Consider the following 15,207-nt stretch of genomic DNA (forward strand, 5'->3'; position numbering starts at 1 on the left):
GCTGGTGGCAGGGCCGCGGGGGAGAAGCCAATCTGTTTCCGCATACATGGATTAGATACTAACAGGTTGAGTAGCGAGACTCTCTGCTGAAGTGACGTCACCAAGTTATGAGGGGCCCATCATGATGTATGTTTTGTATCCAAGCTTTCCATCCATTTGGAAATATAAATTTTGGTAAATATTCAAAGAATGAGTCAAATCCAAAGTTCTAGTGGACCTCACCACAACAAACAGTAGGGAGAGTGACACCCACCATTAAAAAGTTAAATAGGCCACAAAAGTTTTTGATCAAGCTTATATTTGTTTTCTCCCTTCTTTCATGTCTATGTTAACTTGTGAACAGGTTGGATTTCAAATAAAAATCATGGTGAGCCTTAGGAAGGTTTCAATGGTAGGCATCTATCTCCTCACTATTTTTTTTGTGGTAGGGTCAACTACATATTTGGATCTGCCTCATTTTTTAACTCATGTACTAAAATTAAATCTCCAAATAGATGGACGGTGTAGATAAAGCATATACATCATAGTGGGGCCCACATACAACATAGTGGGCCCACGGAGCTTAGTGACGCCACTTCGGTAGCGAATCTCGCTATTCAATCTATCAGTAGCTAATTTGTGTCCCACATCAGCTATATAGCTACTGTAGGTACGTGTTGTGCGAAAACGAGCACTGCCGATCCTCGAGCTCTCAGTTGTACGAACGGTTCAAAGGAGATCAAAGTTACATGGGCCCCACAGTGATGTATTTATTATATTTACATCATTCATCTACTTTTAGAGATCATTTTAAAGCGTTATCCAAAAAAATGAATCATATCCAAAGATTAGATGGACCACACCACAAATAGCAGCAGAGATAATGATTTTCACCGTTAAAAAAATTGTAGGGCCCACCATAATGTTTATTTTCCATCCAATATGTTCATAAGGTCACAAATACCTGTATGAAGAGGGAAAAAAAATCATATTGATCTAAAATTTCTGTGACCCCAAAAAGGGTTTCAATGGTAAACGTCTGCTTTTTGCAGTGTGGTCCACTTGATAGTTCGATATGTTTTATTTTTCATCTCAAGCTTTAATAGGAGCTCACCAAATGGATGGACAGTTTGGATATAACACATACCTCGTGATGGGACCCACAAAACTTGCTAATGTCAATACAACATCTATGTAGTTGGTGTGAATGTAGGATGCGGATTGCGTCATACCCAATCCGTCCGGGGCGAGGCTCTGTGGGGCCACGTAAGTGTTTTATCCATTCCGTTATTTATCAGACTACAACTCCAGTAGACCACACCAAAGGAAGCTGTAGTGATAATGACAACCACCATTGAAACCTTTCTAAGGGCCACTGCGATGTTTTTTTACCATCCAACCTATTAATAAGATCATGTAGACGTAGGTGAAGTGAAAACATAAATATAAGCTTGATCCAGAACTTCTCCAGCTCCTAAGAACTTTTTAATGGTGGAAGTTCAATCTTCACTTTGTGGTTCAATTAAGACTTGAACCTGCCACATTTTTTGGATCATACTTTAAAATGATCAACAGAGTGGATAAAACACTTACATCATGGTGGGCCAGTCTGGGCGTGGGTAGGATGCAATCCGCGTCAGCTGATGTGTGGTACACTAGCCAATCCACTTGGGTCCTAGTACCTAGACGCGGATTTCCTACAAATCCACCCAGTCCATCCATTTTGCCAGGTCATTTAAGGGCATGTGACTAAAATTGAAACTTATAAAATACTTAAGTGTGCCATATAAGAGAAAACAATGGGCATTCAGTGAGCACCGTTGAAGCATTTTTATAGCCATAAAAGTTTTGTATCAAGTTATATTTTAGGTGTTTTCACTTCATCCAATTGGGAATGACCTTATAAACGGTTTGGATAGCATATAAACATCAAGGTGGGCCTTATTTGAAGGTTTTATTGCTACTAGTGGTCAACCCTATACGATACATGGTGATAATCTCCCCGCTAAGAGGAATTGAGGCCTTATGAATAATGATATTTTAGTTTTCTACTAAGTATTTTAGTTTATTTGAATTAAGTATAATGATTTTATTTTCATTTAATAAAAAATAATTTTTTTATAATGTAAAACATTTCCAATCGAGAGCTAAGGGCAAATGTGTCAAATTAACATATTTCAGACATTTAAGATGTTTGTTAACAAATAGGTCGTTTCAAATTTACTACTTAATTTTCAAACTTCGGCCATAATTATCAAACAAGTTTTTTGACTTCAGATTTCAGATTCGGTCTTTAGACTTCAGATTTAACAAACAGGGCCTTAATTTAATTCGTTAAGGTTATCCAGTGTTTTGTATGTCCATTGCATTGGTCAGAGAATTTTTTCCCAAGGTTGTGCACTCCTTATTTCGGTAAAAATGAGTGAGTGAGGTTATTTCGGGTTGGTTAGAAGACAGGAAGGAAGGAAAGCAAGAAATGAAGTGGTGGTGAACACCACTATATAAGAGAGGGATGCCTATAAATACTCCTTCCCATGACCCACTTGGGGGTTGGTCAGTTGGTTGGTTAGAAGACAGGAAGGAAGGAAAGCAAGAGAGGGAGAGAGGGAAGCTGTTATGCGACCCACGCAACTAGAGAAGCTGTTGTGCGACTCATGCAACTAGAAAGGGTCTTGTGCGACCCGCGCGATGAAAATGGGAGAAATCCCATGTGCCACCTTTTGTGGAGCATGGTCTTGAAGGATGGTCTTACGCGACCCACACAATGGGAATTGGAAAGAAAGCCTTTGCGCCACCATTTCCTCTCCCATGTCCTAATGCCTGGCCTTTGCGCCACCTTTTCCTCTCCCATGTCTTAATGCCTGTCCCATGTGCCAACTGCACAACACACTTTGGAGGAATCCCATTACGCCACATGTTGTGGAGTTTTTGTCCTAAAGAGGTTCTCTTGCGCGAACCGCACAACATCCTCTTGAGAAGGCCTTTCATGCCACTTTGAATGGAAGTATATCTTAAAGCAAGGCCTTTCACGCCACCTTGAATGGAAGCATGTCCAAACCCAAGACTCCATGCGCCACTTCAAGAGGAACTTGTCTTGAGACAAGCCTTTTGTTATCTTAACCAAAACTCCATGCGCCACTTCTAAAGGAGTTTGTCTTAGAGACAGGCTTTTGTTGTCTTAACGGATACTCCATATGCCACTTCTCTCTCCTTTGTCCAAACACAGGCTTTTATTGTGTCAAGGGATGATCGTTCCACATTTCAAGGGATGTGCGCTCCACCTTTAGAGAAAAATGAAGGAAATATTAAGTACATAAAAAGAATTTCCAAAAGAAAGATAGTCCGTCCGTACGATTGGAAGGATGATCAGAACCTATCGCACGGCCAGATCAAGGGTTTCAGGTCCGCACAACCCATCTGCCTTTACGATGAATATCAACAGCATCGAAATGCTGCCAAAATCGCCATTGGGCTGTCTTCTCTTTCATTCATTGCGTTGATTGATTGTACTCTGTTTTCAGAATCAAGGGATATCTGAGGATGTAAATGAACTCAGAATAAGATATCTTATGTCATTGTTCTCTTATCGAATTCTTTGTTATCATTGAATAATTCCCCCAAATCAAACGCATTTGTTTTCTTGTCGAAACATCCAACTAGTCATTTAACTAGGTTCATTTGCAGGGGGGCTATTGTGGCAACTTGCCTAACATTCATGTGGCATATCTCTACTACATTCGACCAATTTTACAAGTAGTCATGTGACGAGATATATTTTTATTGTTATTATATATATATATATATATATATATATATATATATATATATATGGAAAAGGTTCTATGCGATCGAGCTCATGGGAACTTCCTATGAGGTCGAGTTGTGTGGGGCCCACCATAATGTTTGTCGAACATCAACACCATGCATTTGATGTGTCCCCTTTAAATTATGAGATATCCCAAAAATCAGCCGTATACGGAACTCAAGTGGGCCAGACCATCTAAAATCATGTGAAGACATGCCTAAAGATATAAAAGCACTTGGTGGGGCCCACCTGAAATTTGGATGCATCTGAAACTTGGTCTAACCCCTCATCCAAGTGGGACACACATAATAGATGGGCTGGATTGTGAACCACATCTTGGTGGGCCCAACAAATGATTATGAATGTTTTAATGGAGGATAACCCCTCTTAACTTTTGTATGTTGTGTGGCCCACACAAGTCACAGATTGACTTGATTTTTAAGCCCAAGGCCCACCATGGAATGGTGCATCTGACTGATGGGGTTAATGTTCGACACACATTATGGTGGGGCCCACACAGCTCGACCTCATGGGAAGTTTCCATGAGCTTGACCACACGTGTGTACATTGAAAGGAAGGAGGGGACCTATCTTGTAACGTTTCTTATACTTTTAGTAACTGGATTATTTTTATAATTGTTATGATGATTTACCATCAAGTTTTAAGTTATCCCACCAAATTTCATATCATTTGGAATTGTAAATAAATTATAAAAATTCTAGAAGTAACCACTGTTCAAAACCAATGATTTTTGGACAGTTGTCAATTCACTCCAAATATAACTATATTATAATTTTTATTTTATTTTTATATGAAACTAGACTTGTTAAGCTTCAATCTGGCCTTTGAATCACATAAATCGGAGTTATATCGAAGGAGATATGGATATTTGAAGTTGACCAAAAATTACAGGAATCGGCGGGGGCAACCCTGATTCGGCGGGGGCCACGCGGTCCCCTGGACTATTGGCGGGAGCTGCGGTGGGGGCATTGCGGAATCGGCGGGGGCAATGTGGAATTTCTAGTAGGGGCAACACGGAATCAGAGGGGGCCACGGGAATCGGTGGGGGCCACGCGGTCTGCTGGACAGTTGGCGAGGGCAACTTGCTACGGCCACATCTCGCAAACTGAAATAAGTTATTCGACGTGCCATATATGAATTTGGGGTAGGAGAAGCCGATCTACGCGATGGACCTAATTATTTAATGAAATTTCTCTTGGTTAGTAGTTAAAAATCTATTTTATCTACATTTCCACTATTTTCAGTAAATTTTTATTTACCCTTAAGTCTTCATCCTATAATGGGTCGAAATTAACAAATTTGACCTGGAACTAACAAATTTGACCCAGAACTAGTTCATTCGGACTTAAATGTTGGCTTCAACCGTCAAATCTTTCGATTTCCAGCTCGTTCCTATTCATGGGCCGATATATTGGAAGATTTTTAGATCTATTTCCTAGCATCACCACTCTCCCTTTCGCTTCGAAATCCCAACTCCTTGGAAGCCTTATCTTCTATCTACGACTGTCGGTTCAGGGACTGGGGCAGTTCCTAGCGGCTTAAGGTCTTTCTATTGCATCCCCTCTTAAGTCAGCGGACGCATTAGTGAGTTCATAATCTACGGCCCAATCAATTTCAAACCATTGCTCTGATACCATCTTGTAATGCCCTGGAAATCGAGGGTCGTGCATATACTCGACTCTCGAGTTCCCGGGATTACTTATAACCGGTTTTCATTAATATGTGCTTAAATCAAGTTTAAATGCGCAGCCTAAAACTTTCTGGAACATGAAACACAAACACACAAGTCTACTGAAATAAAAAAGATCAAGTATATATACAAGTCCAAAAGAATGTATAATGGGTTGCACAAGCGTTACCCAACAAAATCACCAAAAAGAATAGTATGCCCAAAAGAATAAAACCGATCCACTACTCAGCAATCCAACGTCCCATCTATTGAGTCGATGAAGACCCGCTCATCAACTGGAAGTAGAATTTGTCCTCCTCCTCGAGGCTCGCGTCATCGGGCTCCTCATACTCTGCATCACCTGCATTTACGTGTGAGTCTGGTTCGTGTTTTAAAACACCGTCCCAGAGTGGGAGTGAGTGATCAACTCAGTGGGTGCTATTAGTCTTAAGTTGTAACAAGCATCAGTTATAATATGAATTTAATGAAAAGCAATCATTCATAAATAACTAACTAATCTTATTAATGCATATGCATGATGGATGATATGATGCATGCCCTCGCCACAACACTCCCTCGAGCGACTCCATCTAACGATCGCGTATGACCAACACTCCCTCAGAGCGACCTCGACTGCCGAGTCGCCACCCTAACTAGTGCGATGCAATGTGATCGTGTTAGCCGAGTTCTTAGTTAAGTCCATTCATCCAGCAGGTTGGGGAATCTGATACACCCCACGTATCAATGCCCTCAACTGGTTGCGATGCCAAGGCCCCTCAACGTGTGAGGCCGAAACCCCGCGATCCTTGATCCTGTCGGGTTTTTCTCCATCCCCGACTTCAAACACATGGACAGTGCTAAAATGTGGGATCGCTCACGGTCACTACGGGGAGGCGTGTCACCCCAGCGTAGGCCGACAGCCCGGACACAGTGTCTCATTCCACCATGTCCAGCTCTCAAGTCAGTGGATCGATTTCAAATGGTTGGCAATGGGCTCCAATGGTTGAAGGGTGTTACATGTTCCATACAGGTGTGGGCAAACATGGTTAACAAACAAGGTTGGTCAGTAAGTAGGCTAGACCGCACGAGTTTAGGCGAGTACTGGACAGACGACATCGGGTACGAGCGACCCATGTAGCCTAACTACTGTCGCCCACACACACCCGCCCAAATCCATGGGTTTAACCTCAGGGCAGTCCTACCAACGGGACCACTTTCACTCTCCTCATATTCCTCACCAACCCAAGGATTTGATGGTAATCTATAGCATACCAACTAGCAGGGTTATCATCTAGCATAAAATAATATTATATTTCACATTTTCTCAACATACAATTTAGATTTTTCCTATCAAGCAAAGCTACTAATATCATGAATTAAGAGTACATGTGTTTTGTGTGGGTTAGTGAGGAAGTTAAGCACTTCCTGTACCTAATAGAACCAAATTACACAAGAGTTAATAGATCATACATGCTATGAGGCAACATCATATGCAAATCAAATAAGACAAGTACATGCAATCATCCATTCAAACTAAATCATACGAAAGGCAACAACATCCCATAACCATTCCATGTGAATCGATAGGATCAAGGGTAGGGTCTTCCCTAGGTTCGTCTAGATTCTCCAAATGCATCATCCAAGCAAGCAAAATCATTAAACTCACACTAAAATTGGTGCTAGGCCACCTAAGAACAATAGTCCGTACCTATGGATCGTTGAGATCTTGGAAACGACCTAGGAGGGTGGATTTGGGGTCGATCGGCTAGAATCCCTAAAGCACACATTTGCATGTTAGAAATCCATGCCAATCCCTTCTTAACATAAGGGTTTTAAGAAAAAAGGATGAGGGATCTTACCTAGACGATCAACGGAATGTTCTTGTGGTTGCGGTTTAGGGTTTTCCTTTGGAGAAGGGATAGGGAGTTGCAAGATTGAGTTCCCTTGGGCCCACCTTGATCTATGGTTCACCCTTGCTCTCCTTCACTCTCTCTTTCTCTCCTTGCTCTCTCTCTCTCTTCTGTCTTTACTCTCTCCCTCTTTCTCTCTTTCTCTCCTTTGAAGATGGAAAATCGTATGGGAAGAGGGGTGTCCCAAATGAGGCCCTTTTATAATGCCAGATTTGGTGCCAATGGCCCTAAGTGTTGGGTTTTTACTATACTAACCCTATGGGAGGGTTTTTCTAGCCTTTAGGGCGCACTATGGGGTGTAAAAGTCAATATACACTGTAGGATAGTTAGCCCTAATAATGATTTACGTATGGATATGATCGGCCCGCCATTTGGATGCGCCGATCGACAGATATGATAAGAAGTCTGTTCAATGGTCGACGATGGTCGATCGGGGCCGCGGCTATACGGATATGAGTAGGGAAATATCCTCACTCCACGTGTGAAGTTTGGTCGTAAACCGACGGTCTGAAATCCTCAACTTTACATAAGAGTGGATGACCCAATTCACTTAAGTTCCAGCTCCTTTCTTTAGGGTATTTGCGCTTCTCATGCACTGGTCCTTTGGCTCAAGTTGAGCGGTTCTGGACAGTACCCAGGTCCGACTCTCGCGATGGACGTCAAGCCCAGTAAGACAGATATTACTCTATAGTTTTGGAACTACTGGCCCACTAGCGAGCGGTCTAAAGCTTATTCGAAAAATCGGGGCATTTCTGGAATGAATTTGGTAGTAAAATTTCTCGTGGGTAATGATTAGGTTTTGGATTAGTAATGTTTATAATGTGGCCTATTTATAACTAGTGAAAGTGGAGATTTGGTCATGATTACTCTAAATCATCGGTTTTAGGCTAAAGGAGTAATGGGGTTGATTTGGTCTATTAGTCAAGATCCGGGCCTTATCTGATTCGGCCCCGGTTAGATCTTTAATTTAGTCATGATTGTCTTGATTAGTTAGCGATGGGTCGGTTAGATTTGGGTCTTATGTGATTAAGTTTTGGATTAGCAATGTTTATAATGTGGCTTATTTATAACTAGTGAAAGTGGAGATTTGGTCATGATTACTCTAAATCATCAGTTTTAGGCTAAAGGAGTAATGAGGTTGATTTGGTCTATTAGTCAAGATCCGGACCTTATCTGATTCGGCCCCGGTTAGATCTTTAATTTAGTCATGATTGTCTTGATTAGTTAGCGATGGGTCGGTTAGATTTGGGTCTTATGTGAGTAAATCATGGGGCTACACCTGATGTTCAAGTGATCGGGCGGATTCATTGGCTTCCTACGGCTGATTATTCGGACTTCTGCAGTTCTTCACTGGTACCACCCCTGTATAAATTAACATTGAGTGCTAATGGTCATTAAGTGATATTATAAATTAATTAAATAAAAAAATTCAAGGATTTTTTAAAATTCAAAACAGTGAAAATCCAGGATGTTACAACAAGTCATGGATTGACTTGATTTTTAAGCCCAAGGCCCACCATGGAATGGTGCTTCTGTTTGATGGGGTAGATGTTGACACACATCATGGTGGGGCCCACACAGCTCGACCTCATGGGAAGTTCCCATGAGGTCAAGCGCGTAGAACCATTTCCCTATAAGGAACTCAAGTGAGTCTCACTCGATGGAAAATTGAGGAAAGAAATTCCTACCGTTGAAACCTTTCTAGGCTCCACCTTGATGTTTATATGTCATCCAAACCGCTTATAAGGTTATTCTCACTTGTAAAAAAAAAAAACAGTAAATTTAGGTTGATACCCAGTAGAATGTTTCAACGGTGCTCGCCGAAAACCCATTGTTTCCTCTAGTGCGACCCACTTGAGTTTTGAATCCTCTTTTTTTTTTTTGGTTGCATGTAATACAATAAGCTCGAAAAACAGATGGAAGGAGTAGATTTCTCACTAACATAGTGGTGGGTCCCACCTACCATCCTTACACATCCTGCGAAAGGCTTTGCAGGATACCTTGGTGTGGTCCAATTCCCACCACAAGAGGGATGCGGGGATACATTGGTGCGGTCCAATTCCCACCACAATAGGGACGCGGATTCCAAAAGCCTTTTGCTGGATGTGCAAGGATGGTAGGTGGAACCCATCACTATGTTTGTGAGAAATCTACTCCTCTCATCTGTTTTACCAGCTTATCTTATGACATGCAACAAAAAATAAAGGAGGATTCAAAGCTCAAGTGGGTCGCACTAGGGGAAACAATGGGTTTTCAGCGAGCACCGTTGAAACATTCTACAGGCCATAAAAGTATTGTATCAGCCTAAATTTACTGTTTACTTCATCCAAGTGGGAATAACCTTATAACCGGTTTGGATGACATAAAAGCATCAAGGTGGAGCCCAAAAAGGTTTCAACGGTAGGAATTTCTTTCCTCAATTTTTCATCTAGTGAGACCCACTTGAGTTTTTAATTCCCCTGATTTCGTTGCATGTCATAAAATGAGCTTTAAAATGAATGGACGGAGTAGATTTCTCACAAACATAGTGCTGGATCCCACCCAACATCCTTGCGCAGGAACTCCGCATGCCAGGCCTTTGTGCCGCGCGGATTGGCTACTGACAGCGAGACTTCTCCCAAGTAAGGTCACCAAATTCTGTTGCCCCACCATGAAATATGTTTTGTATCCACACCGTCCATCCACATGGATGAAATCATTTAAAGGTAATATGCAGAGAATGAGTCACATCCAAAGCTCAAGTGGACTCCACCACATAAAACATTGGAAAGAGTGATGCCATCGTTAAAAACTTCTAAAGGCTACAAAAGTTTTCGATCAACCTTATATTTGTATTTTCTCTTCTTTAATGTCTTTATTAACTCTTGAATAGGTTGGATTTTGAAAAAAACATAATGGTGGGCCTTAGAAAGGTTTCAACGGTGGGCATCAATCTTAACAATATTTTCTGTGGTGGGGTCCACCGAAGCTTTGGATCAGCCTCGTTCTCTAGCTCATGGCTTAAAATGATATTTCCAAATGGATGGACGTTGTGGATACAACACATACATCATAGTGGGGTCCAGAACTTGGGGCCAGCTTCACTCCTCCAAACGACAGAGCAAACAGCGTTAACCCGTTTCTCTCTCCAGTTGTGTGGAGAGATTCTCTCCAGCGTCTCTCCCGCCATGCAGGAAAAAGAAGAAGAAGAAGAAGTAGAGAGAGCGTTTCATTGGTCTCTCCTGTCGACCTCTCTGTCTCCTTCTCAAGTTCAACCTCCCTCTCTTTCTCGGATCGGCATCAACTCGTTTCTCTACATGGTGATGTTGATTTAGGATTAGGAATTTTACTCCTTTCTCTTTCCTAATTAGCATTTTCAAATTAGAAATTGAAAATTCATATTAGGGGATTTTTCAAATCCCTAATCCATAACTCGAGATTCTTCAAATTTCTAATTAGCATTTTTCAATCCCTAATCCATAGTAGGGGATTCCCTATTTGTTTTTTTTTTTTTTTTTAGAGATAACATTCCTAATCAAATGTGCAGTTTTTTTTTTTTTTTGTATTATTATTTTCAATCCCTAATTAGGATTTTGCAAATTTAATTGGGGACTTTTTTTTTTAATCCAGTTACGGATTTTTAATTTTTAATCCCTAATTAGGAACATTTTGTCATCCTCGGAGGTAAATGTAGACAAAAGGTTTTATTCCGGAGTGCCAGTTCAACCAGAATATCTATTTCTTTGTTCCTTGATAGGATAGATGAATCTCAGCATAGATCTTGACTTCCTAAAACTTGGGGATGTGGGATGCCTTGTTTTGAATGGTAGCTGACCCTGGATTTTGTTTTCTGGAAATTTGGATATAATGCCTATTGGAATGAAACCACTCTATCTGCAGGGTTTTTTGCAGTAAGGTGGATGGTGGTTAATGATTGTTTAATGTCACATACACAGATAATATCATAATACATTAAGAAAACCTTTTAAGTTTTCTTGTAGGAGTATGGTTACAAGTCCTACGGTCCTATGGAACGGGATATGTGTACCTGTTCTTCAGTTGGGTTCCATGGACCACATGTGTGCATTGAATGTGGCCTGCTAGGCTGCTTCTCAATTTGCTCCTTTGATTGGTCTATTTGATGAATGGACTACCTTAAGTTTCAGGACTTGACCAGAAATGGGTTGGCCTCCCTGATCATGACCTTTATCTCTTCTCCACCGGCATTTTGCACATTTCAAAGGAGTGCCATCACATGTGTCAACAAATATCATGGGTTTTGTGCATGCTATGCTCGTATCATGTGCCCTGTGGAGTTCTCATATTCTTGCACACAGTTCAAGTGCTTCCTCAGAGAGAGGACAGCATGTCACTGGTTGGCTGCATATAGTGTATCGCTTTAATTGATGGCATGTTTCACTGTTATTATAGTGTCACTACTACATCCCTGTTCTTGGATGTGACAATTGCAAAAGCTTAAACTCTTACTTTGGATGACATTCATAACATCATATATAGTTCTTCCTGTTTCCTATGTCCACAAGGTGGAAAACTCATTTCTTATTCTTGGGTCCATTTTAATATCCTATTACATCACTACTGCTTATAAGGCTCTCTATTACTGCTGATAGTATTTTTGCATTCTATGTTACTAATTCCGCATACAATGTTGTTCCTGTAGATTGTCCTTGGTATAAAGTTAGGGATGAAACCAAAAGATGCAATCTCCAAAGTGAAAACTCTCTCTGATGTTGAGGGTTTGTGCGTATCTTTTGCTAATAGCCGTGATTCTTCTGATCCTGTGCTCGCTGTTAAGGTATTCATTTTTCTCTTTTTAGTTATGTTTTGGAATTGGATTTAGAGAGAGTGTGTGTTCGCTTGTGTTTATGAAAATGTAAGGTGGTGATTGAGTTCTCGCAACAAAGTGGCAATCAACTTCAAACTGTTTTTTTCAATCATGAAAATTGGATTTGTGCTGAATGGAATAATTCTTTACACCGTTTAGAAAAAACTGTGCACCCGAACAGTTTGGAATTTGGGCCAACCTCCTAAGTGCAGCCCATTGACAACCACTGTTTGATAACCTCCATGTGGTAGGATTAGAGTTCCTGTTTCCTTAAGCTAGTAGACTTTCAATGCACCATTGGTTGATAAACATTTCTTATACAGGAATTTCTGACTGAGGAACCTTATAAAGCTGAAGATATTGAGAAAATTACAGAGGAAAGTCTCACATCGATCTTGGGTAATTCACCAACTTCGTTAGCTGTACTTAGAGCTGCGAAGCATTTTAAGCTATTTCAGGTGATTACTTTAATACTGTACTGTGTTACATGAACTGCATATGCTTTACTTATTACAAGTCTCCACCCGGTTTACATCTCTCGTTGCGTCATATTCTCCATGTTTTTTAATGATCCTTTGTTAAGGAACTTCATTTTTTTATTTAATTTAAATATGCTGGTAAGATCAATTAGTGGTGACTTGGACTTGCCTGAATGTAAAAAACAAACAAAAAAACAAAACACAGAAGTAGTTAAAAATCTTCTCAGGTTGGGAGTGATATTTGCAATTTTCTTTTAGCAGTTAGCAAGTTAGCATGCACCATCATTTACTCCATGCTTTTAGTAGGTATATTGTAGTTCACCAATCTGTTTTTTTTAGTTGAGTGTCTGACTTTTATTTCCTTTTTTCCTTTTTTGTCAAGTGGTTAGTATACACTGTGTATCATCTGTGTTTGGGTAAACCATATTGTTTGGGTAAACCATATTCCGGTAATATGATTGGTATTGGAAACATTTGAAAATCATGTATGCTCCCAGTGATTTTATATTAGATTTTGATTTCCTTCGAATATTCTCGTGACACGTGGTTTCTCTCTGGTAGTAGTGAAGCTAGAGAGTATCTTAGTACCATAATTACTATATTGATTTGCCAGAGCATTTGATTCAAACATGCATGATTTCTATTTTAATGATTGTCTAAGGTCATTTCATAATTGCTTCCCAAAGTCATGATCCTTGATGTGTTGCTGACATACATTATTTAATTTAATTAGGTTCATGTAATACATGAATGGGCCTGGGCAGGTACTCTAAATGAAGGGGCTGCTTAGCTCCATTTGTAGAGACTAGCTGATACATGGCACAGGATACTGTTAATTCCAGTGACATACAGTGTCGCTAGGCATGGTATTAATAGATTTGCTTCTAAGGTAACTTTGGTGGCATTTCCAAATGCCCTAATGCCTGTAGCTTTCCTTTTGAAAATTAATGTATTTTGGATGAGTTCTAAATGATAAAACACAAGTTGAACTTAAAGTTAGTGATTCATTCATTCAATTACAATCATTCATTATTGAATGAATGATATGATGAGCGGGTCCCTAGTCACGAGCTGCAAATACTGAACATTACTATAATCTTCACAGTGGATGCACTGTAATATGCTAGAAATGGTTGTTTAGTGAATCAGTGAGTGCTTTGCAAGGATGCTGACTTCATACATATATTTTATAGCATCTATGAATTGTGTAATCAGAGTTGCAATGGAAAAATGCTTCTATTATGCATTGCGCCCTACTTTTTGGCTGTAATTTTTATCAGTGAAATTAAGGTGGTTGTAATTGTAAATAGGAGAATACATTACTCTTGTTTGATTTGAATATCTATAAATGTGTGATCACAAGCAATGGGTATGATGTGAATTAAATATGGCTTTAATGTGGATTTAAAATGGAATTGAATTAGATTTTGTCTATATTCATTGCCCTTAAAATGATGGATGATGCTCACAAGGGAATCGAATTGTGTACTGAGTAACTCAGTACGCTGAGGGGTACTGAGTTGACGTGTGTCTAGTGTTGCTAGCAAACACTTTCATAACAAATGCAATACACCTTCTATTTTGGTTGATTGGTGCCTGCCTAAATTGGGCGGCTCTATTGGACATTTCAATGATTGTATTGACTGGAAACATTTCAAACTTTTTCATTCCATGCCCAGTGAAAATCATCTCAACATAGACTGGAAACAAAAATGCATTCAACAATTTTGTTTCAACGTACATTTTTTCAATAATTTACGTGCCAAAGAACAAATGCAAGTATGGATTGAAAGTTGAGTCCTCTTAAGAAAATTCAATTTTAGCATATTCGCATTAACAACATAAAACATTGCATTTTAAATGCTTTTTGATGTCCTTATCCATACCTACTGAACAAAGATGGAAACCTTGCAACACCCCTTCATGCTGTTCAATCAACCTTGGTCCACTCCAATCTCTAAAAAAAAAAAAACCCATAAAAAGGAAATTATATATTATGGCTTATTGAACAAACCCTGTGGGAATTTAACTGCACTTCGAAATCTTATTGCCAATCGGGAAGGCTTGACAAAAAGAGTTGTCCCACCCCTCACAATAGTTACATCTCCACCTGCATCCAAGATAAAAATTGGGTTACATCAGACAAATTGGGTTATACCAAAATTTGTACTATCAACCTAGAATACTACTTAGAAAACATGCTTACCTTTAAGAAAAAGAAATACTAATTACTCGAACGTTAGTGGTAATCTTCACACCCCAATGATTGATTATTATCATATGGTGGTAATGATGGCTGCATATGAAAATTCACAAAATTCACAAATCAATTAATATGATTTTTTACCATTCATAAATCCAAAAAGTATATTTAATAATATACCAAAAACAAATGATCCTTTTTACCTGGCTAGGTAAGACACTTCTTGTAGATGAATCATGTAGGGTGCTTGAGGGAATTTGCTGGTAGAAGTTAATACTTGGTTGGGACTCAGAACAACTCATTTCGGTAATATTTG

At 39.7% G+C, this 15,207-nt stretch overlaps 1 protein-coding gene across 1 annotated transcript; it reads left to right on the forward strand.

The window, feature by feature from the left end:
* The first annotated feature begins 10,551 nt into the window (after positions 1-10,551).
* LOC131254315 (galactokinase-like) lies at positions 10,552-13,475 on the forward strand. Its single transcript, XM_058255305.1, has 4 exons — positions 10,552-10,683; positions 12,045-12,179; positions 12,533-12,667; positions 13,453-13,475. Exons 1-4 carry the CDS (start codon positions 10,552-10,554, stop codon positions 13,459-13,461), a joined length of 411 nt encoding a protein of 136 aa, XP_058111288.1. The 3' UTR covers positions 13,462-13,475.
* The last annotated feature ends 1,732 nt before the right edge of the window (positions 13,476-15,207 follow it).

Source organism: Magnolia sinica, chromosome 8 (genome assembly GCF_029962835.1).
Source record: "Magnolia sinica isolate HGM2019 chromosome 8, MsV1, whole genome shotgun sequence".
Taxonomy (NCBI): domain Eukaryota; kingdom Viridiplantae; phylum Streptophyta; class Magnoliopsida; order Magnoliales; family Magnoliaceae; genus Magnolia; species Magnolia sinica.